Source organism: Myotis myotis, unplaced genomic scaffold (assembly GCF_014108235.1).
Source record: "Myotis myotis isolate mMyoMyo1 unplaced genomic scaffold, mMyoMyo1.p scaffold_m19_p_8, whole genome shotgun sequence".
NCBI classification, from domain to species: Eukaryota; Metazoa; Chordata; class Mammalia; order Chiroptera; family Vespertilionidae; genus Myotis; species Myotis myotis.
The window spans coordinates 71920010-71937912 of NW_023416390.1; the positions used below are offsets into that span (position 1 = coordinate 71920010).

General features: G+C 36.4%; 1 protein-coding gene and 1 pseudogene across 1 annotated transcript in view; one reads left to right on the forward strand and one right to left on the reverse strand.

Annotated features, from left to right (window-relative positions):
* LRP1B (LDL receptor related protein 1B) overlaps positions 1 to 17903 on the forward strand; it is a 1379523-nt gene that overhangs the window by 919233 nt on the left and 442387 nt on the right. The window contains exons 36-37 of the mRNA XM_036320679.1: positions 14946 to 15080; positions 15669 to 15798. Of these exons, the coding sequence (XP_036176572.1) occupies positions 14946 to 15080; positions 15669 to 15798 (265 nt within the window). The remainder of the gene's footprint in view (positions 1 to 14945; positions 15081 to 15668; positions 15799 to 17903) is intronic.
* Positions 13978 to 14085, reverse strand: LOC118662320 (annotated as a pseudogene).

Below are 17903 nucleotides of genomic sequence, written 5' to 3' on the forward strand. Positions count from 1 at the left end.
TCTGTGAAGCTCTTTATCTGACCTTCCGTTCTGAATGATAGCTTTGCTGGATAAAGTAATCTTGGTTGTAGGTTCTTGGCATTCATCACTTTGAATATTTCTTGCCATTCCCTTCTGGCCTGCAAAGTTTCTGTTGAGAAATCAGCTGACAGTCGTATGGGTATTCCCTTGTAGGTAACTGGGTTTCTTTCTCTTGCTGCTTTTAAGATTCTCTCTTTGTCTTTTGCTCTTGGCATTTTAATTATGATGTGTCTTGGTGTGGTCCTCTTTGGATTCCTTTTGTTTGGGGTTCTCTGCGCTTCCTGGACCTGTAGGTCTATTTCTTTCACCAGGTGGGGGAAGTTTTCTGTCATTATTTCTTTAAATAGGTTTTCAATATCTTGTTCTCTCTCATCCTCTGGCACCCCTATAATTCTGATGTTGGTACGCTTGAAGCTGTCCCAGAGGCTCCTTACACTATCTTCATATTTTCGGATTCTTTTTTCATTTTGCTTTTCCAGTTGGGTGTTTTTTGCTTCTTCGCATTTCGAATCTTTGACTTGATTCTTGCGCTCCTCTGGTCTGCTGTTGGGTGTCTGTATAATATTCTTTATCTCAGTCAGTGTATGCTTAATTTCTAGTTGGTTCTTTATCACAACATCGAGGGTCTCATTAGATTTCTTGAGGATCTCACTACATTTATCGGCCGTCTCACCAGTCTTTTCGAGGGCCTTACTAAGTTTATCGGCAGCTTCTAGACAGTTCTTAAGAGACCTTAAAAATGTGGTTCTGAACTCAGTATCCTCCATTGACAGTTTTGTCCTGTTTCTTTGTCTCCGCATTTTTTATGCTTTCTTGGTGCACCCCCTAGTGGTCTTTGTCCGCAGTCTTGTTGCCTTTAAGCCTTGATTGATGTCGGCAATACCGGGGTGATTTGACCTCCAGGCTAACTGGCTATGAGAGTCTGCTGTGTCTGTAGTGGGAGGGCTTCTGTGCTGGATCTCTAGGGCGGTGCTAATCTATCGTTTGCCTGAGGCTATCCGGCAAATGGCGCTGCGCAGGGCTTGGGCGGGGCGGGTCCCCGGGGATCTGAGTATTACACTTCAGCACTGCGCCTCCTCTGAGTCTGGGTATGATATTCTCTTTCCTCCTAGTTGTAGAATTTCCACTCAGCCAGCCTTCCCGTGGTTCTGGGTGATGTCCATTCTGTCCTTTAGTTATATCTCTGAAGTGGTTGTTTGAGGCAGCGATCTCCGGCGTTAACCTATGCCGCCATCTTGGTTTCTCTCTGGTTTTCTAATATACTAGTAATCTTTAACCTGTCATCAGCATGAGCATGGTCTAATTGAAATGAAAAATCAGCCTTTGCCTGAGCTTTTTTAAGACTCTATATATTTTTAGTAAACCTTCTGATTCTGCTGAGAAAAAGAATATGATAATTTCTAATATGTACCCTCCAATGTCAAACTAATATAAATACTATCTTTACTTCCAGGTTTGTTTGCAAGTTTGTTTAATGCTATTTCTTGACTGCTAAAATGAAAATTTGTAGTTCATATAGTACCATTCAAATAAAATTTTGCTGAAATTGTCAAAGTTTCTTAGTTTTCTGCATGGGTACAATACTGAGAGTGCCATCCAATTAAATTATATCAAAGCTAAGAGATTTTTTAATATATTTTATTGTGAAAAAAACCTTCTGAATATGGTTAGGAATGATAATTAAAGTGTGGACTATTCAGTCTTGTGGAGCATATTTTAAATTGTTGCCAGTTTAAAATATATAATATATCTATGTATCAATACAGTAGGTCCTCGGGTTATGTCGGAGATCCATTCCTACGGCATGACGTAACGCGATTTTCACCGTAAGTCAGCACTCACCTACATAAACACCTATGTCACTCACATGGAGCACATACACAGCAGTAATGAAGTGAAACAGTAAAAAAAAAAATAAAAGAAAAGAAAAGAAAATAAAAGAAAGATAACAATTCCTGACCTTTACTTGTGGTAAATAAATAATAAAAAACATAAAGCACATATGTACATATGTTGAAATTACGGATTTTTTTTTTAATATATAAATAAATGGGAGATGGTGATGTAACCATGAAACTACGTATGTCAAGTCTGATGTAACCTGGGGACTGTCTGTACATATTCACTAGAGGCCCGGTGCACAAAATTCCTGCATTCGGGAGAAGGTGGGTCCCTCAGCCCTGTGTGCACCCTCTCACAGTCTGGGGGCCCTCAGGGGATGTCCGACTGACAGCTTAGGGAGCGGGCCTAAGCCATCAGTCAGACAACACTAGCACTGCTGTGGAGGCGGGAGAGGCTCCCACCACCACTGCTGCCCTTACCAGCCATGAGCCTGGCTTCTGCCTGAGTGGCGTTCCCGCTAGGGGAGCGCACTGACCACCAGGAAGCAGCTCCTGTGTTGATCATCTGCCCCCTGGGTGGTTAGTGTGCATCATAGCGAGTGGTCATTTCACCATTTGGTCGATTTTCATATTAGCCTTTTATTATATAGAATATATGGATAGATAGATATAAAGTAGAGTATAATGAACCCTATACTCATCATCTGTTTCAATTCATGATCAATTTGTTTCATCAAATTCATGCAATTCTAAGACAATTATATAATTTCATTATTGAACTGTGCTAAACAATATGAGACAAATACTTTATCTTTTTGTGTATAACTTATCAAACATTGTTATAATTTTAAATATTCAAAATTTCAAAAAATGCTTTGACTTATGAGCTTAACCTTTATGAAATCACATTTTGCTCTTTTAATATGTAGTTGATATATAATGCAATTTATTATAAAATTATACTTATGATAATTATATTCTGCCACCTAATTTTAATATTTTTGCCAAAGAAGGCAATATATAGTTTCATAAATAAGATACTCAATGAATATTTGTCATTTAGCGATTCAATAATCAGCTAGATTATTGCTACCTTATGAAATTATTTCTTACATTATCAGAAAATTATTTTTTATCTTACCCTTTGCTCTAGATATACTCTGCTTGCTTTTCATTCCTTTACTATTTTCTTGATTCTGTTTGCATTACTGTTAATTGAATATCAATATTTATTCAATTACATGCATGGAAAGCTGGAGATAGACATGGTGAATACAAGATGAATGAAAACCAGTTTTAATCTACTGGGAAGAAAGATGCATAAAAAGTGATCTGTGCAATTCTTCACATTAAGTACAACCATAGAGATAAGCACAGGTTGTTATGAGAGAAATAATGAGAACAATGACCTAGATGGGACAGTCAAAAGGCTTTCTGGATGAGAGAGACATGACTCTTAATCTCTGAATAGTTTCCTGGGTAAAGAGTTAAAGAAAAAATGGCATGAGGAAAGGCATAGAGATGAGAAATCATGTGATAGGTGTGTTCAAGGGAGTGAGGGCAACTACAGATAGGGTCTCCTGCAAGGAGTGTGAGTGTTACTTCTTCCTTTCCAATTTGAATGCCTTTTATTTCTTTATCTTCCCTGATTACCGTGGCTAGGACCTCCAATACTGTGTTGAATAGAAAGGGTGGTAATAGGCATCCTTGTCTTGTTCCTGATCTTAGAGGAAAGGTTTCAGCTTTTTACTACTAAATACATATTAGCTGTGAATTTGTCATATGTAGACTTTGTTATGTTGAAGTATGGACCTTCCATACCTACCTTGTTGAAAGTTTGTATTGCAAAGGATGTTGAATTTTGTCAAATGCTTTGTCTGCATCCCTGTGATAAATTCCACTTGGTCATTGTGTAAATCCTTTTAATGTATTGCTGAATTTGGTTTGCTAATATTTTGTTGAAATTTTTTATAATTGTTCCTTAAGGATATAGGCCTGTTTTTGTTGTTTGTAGTGTCTTTTGTTTGGGTATCAGGGTAATGTTGGTGTCATAGAATGAGTTGAAAGTATTAATTCCTCTTTAATTTTTAAAAATAGTTTAAGAAGGATAAGTATTAATTCTTTAAATGTTTGGCAAATTTACCTGTGAAGCCATCTGGGTCTGAAATTTTAATGTTGGGAGTAATTTTTATTACTATTTCAATCTAATTGCTAGTAATTGGTTTGTTTAGATTTTCTATTTCTTTTTAATTTAGTCTTGGGAGGTTATATGCTTCTAGGAATGTATGCATTTCTTCTATGTTGTCAAATTTGTTGGTATATAATTAATTGTTCATAGTATTTTTAGTTAATTCTTTGTATTTCTGTGGTGTTGGTTGTAAATACTCCTCTTTCATTTATGATATTATTTTGGGGGCTCTCTCTACTTGATGAATTTGGCTAAAGGTTTGTTGATTTTTTTCAAATAACTTCGTTTTATTTATCTTTTTTTTATTGTTTTTCAATTTTTTATTTTGCTTATTTTCTCTCTGATCTTTATTATTTCTTTCTTTTTATTTATTTTAGTTCACCTTTTATCAGTTCCTTTGAGTGCACTGTTCGATTGTTAATTTGGAATTTTTCTTGTTTCTGGAGGTGGTTCTGTATAGCTATGAACTTTTCTTGTATAACTGCTTGTGCTACATCCTATTTTCAGTTTTCTCAAGGTGGTTTTTTATTTTCTGTTTGACTTCTTTTTGATCCATTGATTGTTAGTAGCATATTGTTAGTTCATATTTGTTGTATTTTTTCCATTTCTTCCTGTGGTTGATTTCTAGTTTCATGCCATTGTGTTTGGAACAGATGCTTGATATGTTTTTAATCCTCTTAATTTTTGAAGCTTGTTTTGTGGCCTGATATGTAACCCATCCTGGAGACTGTTTCATGTGCACTTGGAAAAAAAAAGTGTCCTCTGTAGTTTTTGGATTAAATGTTTTAAGATATCTATAAAGAGTGGCTGGTCTAATGTGACATGTACTAGAAATGCCCTTATTTTCTTATTAATTTTCCGTCTACACGATCTATTGATTGATGCAAGTAGGGTATTAAATTTGCTACTATTATTGTATTACTGTGAATTTCTCCCTGTATGTTCATTAACATTTGTTTTATATATCTAGGCGCTCCTCTGTTGGGAGTTCAGATCTTTATAACATGACTTTTTGATGGCAAGAATGCACACAGTCGTGCTTGATCATTGATTCACTGAACTTTTGTAGCTATACGGTCCAAACTATTGCCCTGGATTCTGTGGAACTAACTAGGAAGGTATATGGAGCCTTCCTTTAATGTATTCCCAATATAGGTTGAGGAAAAACTACAACTTTACTATAAAATGATAGATAAAGTATAGGGCTTCTAAGTATTTATAAGAGGTTTGGGTGATTGGTTTTCTGGGAAGATTGAAGTGGGCTTCTTGGTAATTTTGTATCTCCTACAATACACTAAATAAAAATTACTAATTTATATAATTATTAATTTTTAGCAGGACTTGTTCTGAGAGAAAAAAAAATTCCTTGTGTTGTTTTTTTTTTTTTTCTGAAAGAACAAGCAGAGCACAATTATATACCGATTTGTTGTCACATTAGCTGTGACTCAATCATAATAAAGTAAAATTATATTATTTTCAAACTAGAAAATAATCATATTATAAGTCTTGTATGTATCTGTCACCTGAGAATTAGATGATATACATTTAATTATCACTGAGGACATAAATTTTGTTGATTCTTTAATAATTTTAATATTAATTTATTATTATCCTTAAAGTTATTTTTGACCTGCCATTAAGTACAATAAATACTAATAAGTTTAAGTACTTTTTAGAGTAAATTTTCTGTGTAACTTTTAATATTAAGCTTAATTTTGCCTTTCTGAAACTGTGTGATTCCACTGTGTAGCCAAATCTTTTAACTTTTAATATAACAAATTCATAGAAATGTATATTTGAAATACATAGAAATGTCTGTTTATTTTCCTGCTCCTTTTATTATTTTCTTGAGTGAGGTTAATTAAAATTAGATTTTTCTCCTTTTGCAAAGGAACTACCACAATATTTTCTTTTTAGTTTTATATTTATAAAGATGATACTCTGTCAAGCTAAACCATGCTAAAATTTCAAAGACACAGTTACCAAACTTATCAGCTTATGTAATCTTCATTTTGATACATCATAACTTTTTTAATTTTAATAGTTAATATTTTATTATACTTATTTTGTAATAGACATTAAGTGCTTTAACAAATATTGATTTATTCAGCCCTTATAACAACTCTATTATTCTCAATTGACATATTGGGAAACTGAACAGAAATCTATAATAATAAAAACATAATATGCCAATTAGACTGGATGCCCTTTCAGATGACCTTCCAGACGAAGCCTGGGCTGCGAGGAAAGCTTGAGTCCTGGGTGCCAGAGGGAAGCCGGTGCCAGCAGCTGGGGGAAGAAAGGCCTACTCTTGCACAAATTTCGTGCATCAGGCCTCTAGCATTAAATTCCTTTCTCTTGTCATAGAACAATTAAGTACTAGAGCTGAGGGTTTTTTTTAATTCTTTATTGTTTAAAGTATTACATATGTCTCCTTTTTCCCCATTGACCTTCCCTGGCCACTCCCACTCCCCTAGCACATGCCCTCACCACTCTAGTGTCTGTGTCTATTGGTTATGTTTATATGCATGCATACAAGTCCTTTGGTTGATCTCTTAACCACCCCCATCCAACCTCCCCTGCCTTCCCTCTGAGATTTGACAGTCTGTTGGATGCTTCTACTGAGATTTTAAACTCAGAACATCAAGAACACACCATCTAAGCTTTTAGTTATTATGCTACATTCCTCTCTTCAGTAAACTTCTTTTTCTTAAAAATATATTTTATTGTTTTTTGTTTTTGTTTTTTTTACAGAGAGGAAGGGAGAGGGATAGAGAGTAAGAAACATCAATGAGAGAGAACATCAATCAGCTGCCTCTTGCACACCTCCTACTGGGGATGTGCCCGCAACCAAGGTACATGCCCTTGACCAGAATCGAGCCTGGGACCCTTCAGTCCGCAGGCCGACGCTCTATCCACTGAGCCAAACCAGTTAAGGGCTGCAGTAAACTTCTTAAGTTAGTTTTTTTATCAGGGGTGATGATAAAGAAAAATCCAAATATATTTGCTGGAAAAGCCTCTGTTTTTAAGGTGTGTGCTCCATCTTTGTCTGATTTGCTAATTTGAAGCATCACATAGAAACCAGAAACCAGGCATTTGAGGAACACGATTTCTGTCTTTTCCTCATTTGAAAATAAAATACAATGGCAGTGTTTTCCGGAACAGGCTGATGGTTTCCTGAAGAAATGTCTGAGTAGGTGTCCCCTGAAGATATATCTATTCAACATGCTGTCTCAGTTTTACAGCTTAGCTTTGGAAGTTCAAAGCAGGATAAATTAAAACAATTTCTCCTTGGAGCTGCTATCAGTCCTCTTCTAATTTGAAGAAGATGAGAGTGTGACAGCACAATTTTGTTCTCATATGTTACCTGAAAGTCAAAATTAGGCACATAAAGACTGTGAGAAGTAACTTCATGAATATGAGGAACAGCACAGTGCAATTGCTTTGGAGAAGAACAAAAAGAACAATCAATGCATAAGGAAATGTAAAAGACTTTGGTTTGTTACCCTGAGAGGAAAAAGTTCAAAACTTAAAAATGGAATTGCTTTTATAAAAAGTATGTTTAATGCAAATTTCATTCAGAACACAAAAGCGAGACAGGCATATATTGCTTATTTGATAAAAGAGTAATTTAAAAGAGTATGTACATTATCTAAGGTTTCATAACATTGTGCCTTAAGGGGATTAAGCTATCTAAAACTTTTGAAGTCTACAGATTTGATTTTATTTACTCACAAGGATGGAGTTCTTAGTGATTTTTTGCTCTATGAAAATTTCCCATTAGCGTTTGTATTGATTTGCCTTTCTCAAAGTGAAAGAAACAAATGTAATTCATTAGCATTTTAATATTGAATCCCTTTTAATATGGAATTTTGAGAACCTAGGTCCTTATTAACCTCTGAAATGTTTGAAGAAATGCTGTCAAAGTTGGAAAATAATAGAAAGCCAACTCAATCTATATCTGTACCCAGACATCTGATAAATTCAGAAGCAGTTGTCATCATAGTTTTTGCTTACCACTTTTCTATAAACGATATTTTGACCCTCCCTCCTGAAATGAGGATGTCCACATTCATTAAATTGGTTTTTAATCTGAACTAGGTTTCCATGAACTATATCATACATATCTCCTAATCCATATGCTACCTAGTCTTCATAGATAGCCAAAGTCTTTTTTACTGAAGCTTTCTCTGATGACCTTGGCTGACTTTGGGGTGTGGGGTGGCCTGGGAGAGTGGCCTGTCGTGGTTTGCAGGATGGCCATGCCCCCATGGGGTGAGGGTCCCCACTGGGATGCCTGGCAAGCCTGGGTGAGGGGCTGATGGATGTTTGTGGGCTGGCCAAGCCCCCCTGCAGGGACCCTCACCCCATGAGGGTCTGGCCAGTCTGGGTGAGGAGCTGAGGGCTGTGTTCAGGCTGGCCACACCCCCTTCTGGATGGGGGGTCCCGCTGGGGTGCCTGGCCAGCCTGGATGAGGGGCTGATGGCTGTTTGCAGGCTGGCCAAGCCCCCCAGCGGGGACCCTCACCCCATGATGGTGTGGCCAGCCTGGGTGAGGGGCTGAGGGCTGTTTGCAGGCTGGCTATACCCTCTTCAGGATAGGGGGTCCCATTGGGGTGCCTGGACAAGTCTGGGTGAGGGGCTGATGGCTGTTTGCAGGCTGGCCACTGCCCCAGGAAACCCAGGCTCCCATACCCTTCTTGAGTGGAGGCCACAGTGGCTGGAAGCAGGTATCTGGGATTTATTTGTCTTCTATAACTGAACCTTTGTAGCCTTGAGCAGAGCCCACAGCTGGCCAGGACAGGTGGGAAGCTTGGCTTCCTCCATCGCCAGGGCCAACCTAAGCCTCCTGTTTGCTCCAGCTCTGTGGCCGCCACCATCTTGGTTGGATTTATTTGCATACTCGCTCCTGATTGGCTTGTGGGCGTTGCTTGTGGGCGTGGCTTGTGAGTGTAGCAGAGGTACAGTCAATTTGCATGTTTCTCTTTTATTAGATAACAACAAAAGTGAAAATGAAACAAGGGAACTCTACCTACTACAGTTATCCTATGGCTTAGCAATTCTACCTGTGGATCTGTACCTAACAGAAATTATAGAATATGTCCATGAAAGAAATGGACAAAAATGTTCATATTATTCAAAATAGGCAGAAATTAGACACAACCTGAACATCCAAAATAGGTAAATAGTTTATGGTATTTTCACACCAACAAAAAGCAAAGTACATTCAATGGGAAAGGTGGATTTGAAAGTCATAATATCGAATAAGATAAGTCAGATAAAGAGTATATACTGAATGATACCACTTATCGACAGTTAAGAAAACTAATTTCTGCTGAAAGAAGTCAGGACAGTGGCTGCCCACTAGGGATGAGGAGGGCTTCTGAGGTGAGTTAGCAACAAAAGGGCTGCTGATAGTGATCTAAATCTTAATCTGGTTGGTGGTTACATGGCTAAGTTCCATATAAAAAAGTTAATCAACCTGTACACTGAATAATTGTGCACTTAAATATGCATAAATTATACATTATAAGGATATAACTTTTTTAATCCTCACCAGAGGATATGTTTTCATTGATTTTTAGAGAGAGAGTGGAAGAGAGAGGGAAAGACCGAGAGAATTATTGATGTGAGAGAAACACATCAATTGGTTGCCTCCTGTGTGAGCCCTGACCAGGGCCCGGACCGGGGAGGAGCCTGCAATGGAGGTACATGCCCTTGACCAGAATCAAATCTGGGACACTTCGGTCTGCAAGCCGACACTCTATCCACTGAACCAAACTGAAGAGGGCTATAAGGATATAATAAACATGAGACAATTTGCCTCAGACAGAAGTCTCTAGTTGTATATCAAAGTATATGTTTTAATCCAGCTTAACACACTTATCACTGGCTTGAATGAAGATAATAAAAAAAAAAAAACACCTACTTATTAAATGTGTGGATATCACAGAAATAATTCATTGGATAACATATGATTTTTAAAAATGTCAACAGTTAGGGCCCCTGAACAACTTTAATGAGTTGGCATCTGATAGGATAAATGTAAAGTTCTGCAGCTAAAACAATGTGCCCCAGCCAGGCAGCTCAGTTAGTAGGATCATTGTCCCATACACCAAAAATGTTGCAGGTTGATTCCAGGTCAGGGCACATACCTAGGTTGTGGGTTGAATCCCTGGTCAGGTTATGTACAGGAGACAATTGAACGATGTTTCTCCCCCATCTCCCTTCCTCCCTCCCTCCATCCCTCCACCCTCCTTTCCTCTCTCTCCAAAATCAATAAACAGACTTCGCCAGTTTGGCTTAGTGGATAGAACGTAGGCCTGTGGACCAAAGGGTCCCAGGTTCAATTATGGTCAAGGGCATGTACCTTGATTGTAGGCTCCTCCCCAGCCCAGGCCCTGGTCAGGGCTTGTGCAGGAGGCAACCAATTGATGTGTTTCTCTCACGTCGATATTTCTCTGTCTTTCCCTCTCTACCACTCTCTCTAAAAATCAATGGGAAAATATCCTCAGATGAGAATTATTAAAAAATCAATAAATATATCCTCAGGTGAGAATTTAGGAAAAATGTGGCTTAATAGAAGCAGAGTAAACTAATACATTATATTTTACCTGGTTGTTTTTTCATGTCTGTATGGCATTTTCTAAAACAGCTTGTAAATATAAGCCAGGAAACATGATTTTGAATTTCCTAGGCCTCAGAAGTACAAGTTAACACAGAGTCCAGTGTGCTCACAACAGGTGATCAGTAGTGCTGGTTAATTAATCATGAGAAAATAGATACCTAAGGGTGGAAGTACTTTAAGAAACCTGTATTCCTTGTTTCCTATTTTCAGACATAATCTGTATACTCCAACCTCTGTAGGTGGTTAGCACTTCGGCTCAACTCTAAAGTTTAAATTTTCTCAGTGTTAAAAGGCCTCTCCCTTGTTTTACAGACAATTATGACATGTGGCTTTTTAAATTTTCTGACTGTAATTACAGTGCACGATAGCTGGACACCAATATCTGTATAGTTATCCTTGAAAACAGTTACCAATTATACTATTTGTCTTTTATCTGTGGAAAGCTAATGTGACTGTTTTAGCAAAGTTGGGTCAATTGCAGTTGATATTTATGAAATATCTCACAGTCTATTTCTAAAAATAAAAGATGAAATTTCTGCTCAATAAGATAGTAAAGGTATGTGCAAGATTCAGCTCTATACATGAGAAAGAATGCTTCCTGATTAAATGGAATAAAAATTTGCAGGGATGGCAAAGCCATTAGAGAATAACACAAAAGTAAGAGTCACATGTAAAATTAGTGTCCTTTTTCCTAATATTTATAAAGATTGTTGTAAATGTCTTCTTTGAACTCCTACAAAAATGTCTGTACTACTTATATTCTGCTCATGCTATACTCTTGTTAACTGTTAGTCATTTTTTATATCTGCATACTACCCTCTGTTGTTTAATGAGCTTTGAAAGCTTCTAATGGTAATAGCTGTGTCTTCCTTGTATCCGCTCCTAGTTAGTCTTCATATATCACACTTGTTCACTCATTCACCAAATGTTGACTGAGAGCTTACTATGTGCCAGGCAATATTCTATCTGCCAGGAATAAAGCAGTGAACAAAATAATGTCCTAGACCTCAAAGAGATTATAGTTCTCTGAGACAAGACAGACAGTAAACAAACAAACAGAAACAATAACTATGTAATGTGTTTGCAGTAATACATGCTATACAATGGAGAAAAATAGATTTGGTAATGAATATAGAGAATAGCAAGGGAATAATTTTATGGAGTAGTCGGAGAAATTTTCGGTAAGAAGGGGACTATTTAAGCTAAAACAGAGCCATGCAGATATTGAGGAAGGAATGGGGAGGGCAGCATTCTAGTCACAAAGAAATGTAAAGAACCTTTGACTAGCCTGTCCAGTATAAGCGCAGTGGTTGAACCTATGAACCAGATGGCCACGGGTTCCATTCACGGTTAAGGCACATGCCCGGGTTGCAGGCTCGATCCCCAATAGATGGCATTCAGGAGGCAGCTGATCAGTGATTCTCTCACATCATTGATGTTTCTCTCTCTCCCTCTCCCTTCCTCTCTGAAATCAATACAAACATTTTTTTTTTTAAAAAAAGAACCTTTTACTGGACAGCATTTGGCTTATTTCAAGAATAGGAAATTCTGTTATTAGAGATGGTTGATTGAGGGGATAGTGGAAAGATATCAGGTGAGAGAGTGTGGAAGGATATGGGTAGGCCATGAATGTCAGAGAGTTTGGGTGGAGGGGAGAGAAGTTATCTCATATATTTTTAAAAGGGCAATGATGGACTCTCAGTGGAGAAAAGACTCATGAGGAAATGGGAGTGCTGAGACAGAGCGGAACCTGGGCAATAAGTTAGGAGGTTATTGCATTGCTCAGGCAAGAAGTAAGAGTGATTTCCATTACATTATAGAGAGTAGAGAGGGTGAGAGGTGGTTGGAAGATGGATATGATTTTGAAAGGACAATAAAAAGAGCCAAAACACCTGGTAAGAGATTGAATATGAGACTGTTTGATTATGGATTGGATGTGAAGTGTGGAGAAAGTGATTAGGAACAATGTAAGATTTTCAGCCTGTGAAACAAAGGGTGGAGCTGTCACTTATCCGACACTGTAGCGGGGAAAGGTGCCATTGGAAGGCTGCAAGAGAAGCCTGTTTCAGACCCAGAATTTGCCTTTTGTTTATCAAGATTGCCTTTTCTACATACAAGTGCGGATACAAAGTAGGCTATTGGATCTATGGGTCTAATGTTTGGACGTGGGTTATAATGCTTAATGTTTATGCAAAAATAATGCTTATTTTTATGATTGATTTACTCTTTTAATAATGAAAACATTTTAACTGGTACTTTTACAAAATTGGAAAAGTCAAACAAATCTTTGCTTTACAGATATATATTTGAAATGGCATATTTGTTCTGGTTCAAACAATTGTGTTTCTGAATTAAATGTTGTTGAGAATAGATGATATTTGGAATCATTTCTCAAATAAATAAAAATATTTCCACTATAATTCATTTGAAACAGAATTTCAAAACTTACTGATAAATGGTTTATTATACTAATTGCTTTTTCCTTACTCCCATAGTCTGTCACTGTGCCAGAGGGAAATTATATTGGTCTTAAAAAGATTTGTTCTACAAATGGCCATGTAGGTCACCACACAAACACTTACTTAGCTGGTGGCAAATTTATTATTTAATGATTTGTCCCCAATGTGTTTCTGGTGGCTGTATTTAAAATCATTGGACTATAATTGCTACCCTTTATGCATATACATGCACATGTATTTTATTTATAACTTTTAGAAACATTTTTCATTCAAATAATCAAAAACACACTATATTTAAAGACTATAATAGCATAGAGCCATTCTTTAAGTATTTTGTAAGACTATTTGTACAATGAGAGTTTGAAAAATAACCTAAGGGGTTTGTAGTTGACATTTGCTAAATTAGTGTCTCAGAAGGAATAATTAAATGATAAAGCATTTTAAAGACTTCATACATCTTGAATGACCTTATACTTAAAATAGCCTTTATATAGCTGAAACGCCATTATGTTTCTATTCTCTTTCTACTTTGAGACTTTATCGAGTTGATTATCTCCAGTAGTATTCTTTTATTTATTATTTAGTTAGAGGACTCAGACACAGGTATTAATGTGAAGAGAAAAATTGTTATCCAAAATAACATGGTTTGCTATCCATATGGCAAATTCATGGGGGATAAGATAAGTATTTACTGAGTTTAAGTTAGAAAATGAAGAAAAAATAATAAAGGATGGGATAGGTCAGGGGTGGGCAACCTTTTTGTGAGTGCGTGCCAAAACCAGCAAAATCTCTGACTCAAACTTCTTCTGCGTGCCAACCCTAATCTTTTTTTTTTTTTTTACACTGTACTAGGATAGAGTGAACCACCTCAGTAGCTTCTTAGGCTAATACATTTCTATCACCACAATTACTTTAGCAACAACCCTAATTTTTGAAGAACATGTTACGCCTACTTGATATCTCTTAAGGTGTACTATGTGAAGAACCTTGAAGAAATAATAAAATTCATTTGAGCGACAAAAACACAGTATATGATGATGAAAAATACGTTTATTTTTTAATGTATACATGTACACTGATAGTCCAACAGAAAACTTTATGACTCCGTTTGATATTATCAGTGGGACTCTTGCTGCTGCATCACTGATGACAGAGATTTTACATCAGGTTTCTATTTCGTGACCTTCAGAGATATGCACGAGCTACTACTTTCATCTGGCAGGCTACTCCTATTATGAGACTTAACAAAATTCATCACTGAGAACAAAGATTCACAAGCGAATGTGGATGAAAACCAAAACACTGGTCGGATCTAGGAAGGCAGGGAGAGTTAAGGCAGAGGCATGGAAATTGCTCTTCTCCTCTCTCGTCAATCCATGTCTATGGTCTTTAAGATAACTTGTTACGTAAAATTATTTATTTATCTAAGATGCACCTAGACTTTATCTGAAAAATAAAAAAGTTGATATTAAGGAAAAAAAAATTGTAAATGGAGGATTATAAGAGAGGGTTTCTCGTGCCAGCAAAAGTTACTGGCGTGCCATGTTTGGCACGCATGCCAGGGATTGCCCACCCCTGGGATAGGTCATTCCACATATATTTTAAAAACATTTAAAAATACATTTGACTAGGTTCTTCCATATTGTTTTATTATCTTCCTTACTATTTGTATTAGTGTATTATCGTGAAGAATACTTACTTATACATTACCACACCCGGGATATTAATTCCCAAATACTGACACAATGTGATCCACATTGATACTTTTTATAGTGTGTGTATTTTTTTCTCTCTCTATCTTATCCATAGAAAATGATACCATCTACTGGACAGACATGGGCTTCAATAAAATTAGTCGAGCTAAAAGAGACCAAACTTGGAAAGAAGATATCATTACCAATGGCTTGGGAAGAGTGGAAGGGATTGCTATTGACTGGATTGCTGGTATAATCTATGGCTTTTTCTGTGGTGTGTGTGTGTGTGTGTGTGTGTATCACACCTATTTTTAAGAGCTCAAATTGCCTCATAAAAATTCTGAGTGACTCATAACAATTTTTTTTGTAGCCAGAGAGGCAAATAGTCTCTTATTTTGGGCCTCATTTTTTATCTAATGCTTTTGAGCCTTTTGAAAAATGTTTTGTTTTGTTTTTAGAAGCAGATTATATAGTGTTAACTTTGCCCAAATCTACTGAGAGCTCCATGAGGCAGGTAGACAGAAGTGTTACTTCTCTTGCCTGAAGTCTACAGAAAGCTAAAATATATTTCTCCTCTGGTTTAGAGAAGTTTTAACTTATTTTTAACATATAAGTGTATCATTACATGGTTTAAACTACAGGTATATGAGATTTAGGAAGTATTTGCATATTAGTTTATTTACAACTTTCTGCTGAGGAAATGTACACAAAAAATATAGGAAGCAAATGATTTCTTGAGAGTTTATATAATGCTCAGAAAGTTAATAATTAGAGCCATAACTAATAAATAGTCTTCCTTCTCACAACTGTATCATAAACACATCCGTATTTCTTCTAGGTAACATATATTGGACAGATCATGGTTTCAACTTAATTGAAGTTGCAAGACTCAATGGATCTTTCCGTTATGTAATTATTTCCCAAGGCCTGGATCAGCCAAGATCTATAGCTGTGCACCCAGAGAAAGGGTAATTATAAATTTACATATCTCTTCTGAATTTTAAGTGAGTTTTCTTGTTTTATTAAAAATATCCATACTTCCACATTAATACTTCTTTTTAGTTATAATGTCTAAAAAAAAACAAAAAACAAAAAACCTCAAAAATAGCTTACCTAAGCAGAAAAAAGTTTATCTTCATTTGGTCACATATATTTTAGTACATATTTGGTGGGATACATTTGTTATGCAGCTCTCTAATGTGTATGTAAATCCAAATGAGTAGACCAATAGGGACCTGGAGAGCATTATGCTAAGTGAAATAAGCCAGTCAGAAAAAGACAAATATCACATGATCTCACTCATATGTGGAATCTAATGAACAACATAAACTGATGGACAAAAATAGATCCAGAGACAGAGAAGCATCCAACAGAGTATCAAACCTCAGAGGGAAGGCAGGGGAGGGTGGGTCAAATCAACATGTTCATCCGAAGCTTTTTTTTTTGTTTGTTGTTTTTTCCCTTAGTTTCAGATAAGTATGTCTGTCTCCCAACAAAACTGTACATCAAAAATTATAATAAATGCAATCTGCCAAAAAGTTTTGCTGATTTTTTCTTTTAAATATTACCAATCTACCGCTCTCCATCTTTACAGCCTCAACCCTAATTAAATCTGTTCTTATCTTACACATATACCACTGCAGTTGATCTCCTAACCTTACAAAAGACTAGACTGAATTTTTTAATTTTATATAAACCTACTTAAAAACTTTCAAGGGATGCCCATTGAATTTTGTGTAAAGTCCAGAAATTTCTATTGTGATCCTTCTTAACAAGGCCTCTATCTTTTGCTACTGTTTCTTTGCTATCTCAATCAGATAGCAAAGAAACTTGGACTTCTAAGTTTATAAAATATTTTCAAATATACGCCATACTTTTCCATTCCCAGCCTTTGAACTGTCTCTTCCCATTACCAGCAGTGTTTTCCTTCCTACATTTACCTTGCAAAATGTTATTTATCCTTCCTTGGCTTTGCAAATACAGTAGATTTTTCTGTTATAGAACACCAAATACCAGTGCTTTCATTTTTATACATTCTGTGTACTCAAACATCCTTATTTATTTATATTTATACTAGTAGCTCTGTTTTCCACTAACTGGATAATGCCTCTATCCTTCACTATAACTCTATGAAAAAAGAGCCATGTGTGTTTGGTTTATTTCTTTATGCCCAGAATTTAGTGAAGAAGAAATGAGTTCATGCAGAGTTCTGACCAAACTGCAAATTCATAAGCAAATAAATTAGTGTGTTTTAAGCCTTTAAAGTTGGAATGGTTTGTTAAGGAATAACAGATAACTAGAACGAGATACATCAGAAATCTTAACCTTAACAGGTCTAAAATTAAACTGAATATTTTTCTATAATTATGACCTCTCCATTGGTTGATGACAGTTCTGTTATTTCATTTGCTTAGGCCAAAAACACTTGACATGATCTTTGGTGCCTCTCTTACATACTCCATATCAATATACCAAGAATTCTGCTACTCTTGACTTCAAAATACATTCATACTCTACCTACTTCTTACAATTTTTATTGCTACCACCCTAGCCTGAGTTGTTATCACACTTGCCAATATTTCTGAATTATTGTGTACCGTCTTCTACCCTTATAGCCCTAACGTCTGTTTTTCACACAGTGGCCTAGTTATTCTTTTGTAATTTAAGTAGCTGTCACTTCTTTGCTCAAAATTTACCAGAGGGCCCCTTTTCACTCTGTTTAAAGCTCACAACAGCTAGGCCAACATGGCTCAATGGTTGGGCATCGATCTATGAACTAGGAGGTCATGGTTTGATTCCTGGTCAGGGCACATGCCCAGATTGCAGGCTCGATCCCCAGTGTGGGGCATGCAGGAGGCAGCAGATCAATGATTCTCTCTCATCATTGATGTTTCTATCTCTCTCTTCCTTCCTCTCTCTGAAATCAATAAAAATATATTTTTAAAATGTTCTCTTCCTGTGTTATAGTATTTTAAAAATCTCTTTATATTATAATTCATAATCAAGCAATAAATCATTGTAGCCTCAATAGAGAACATTTAATCAATTGCTTGACTGTGAATAATTATTCTGG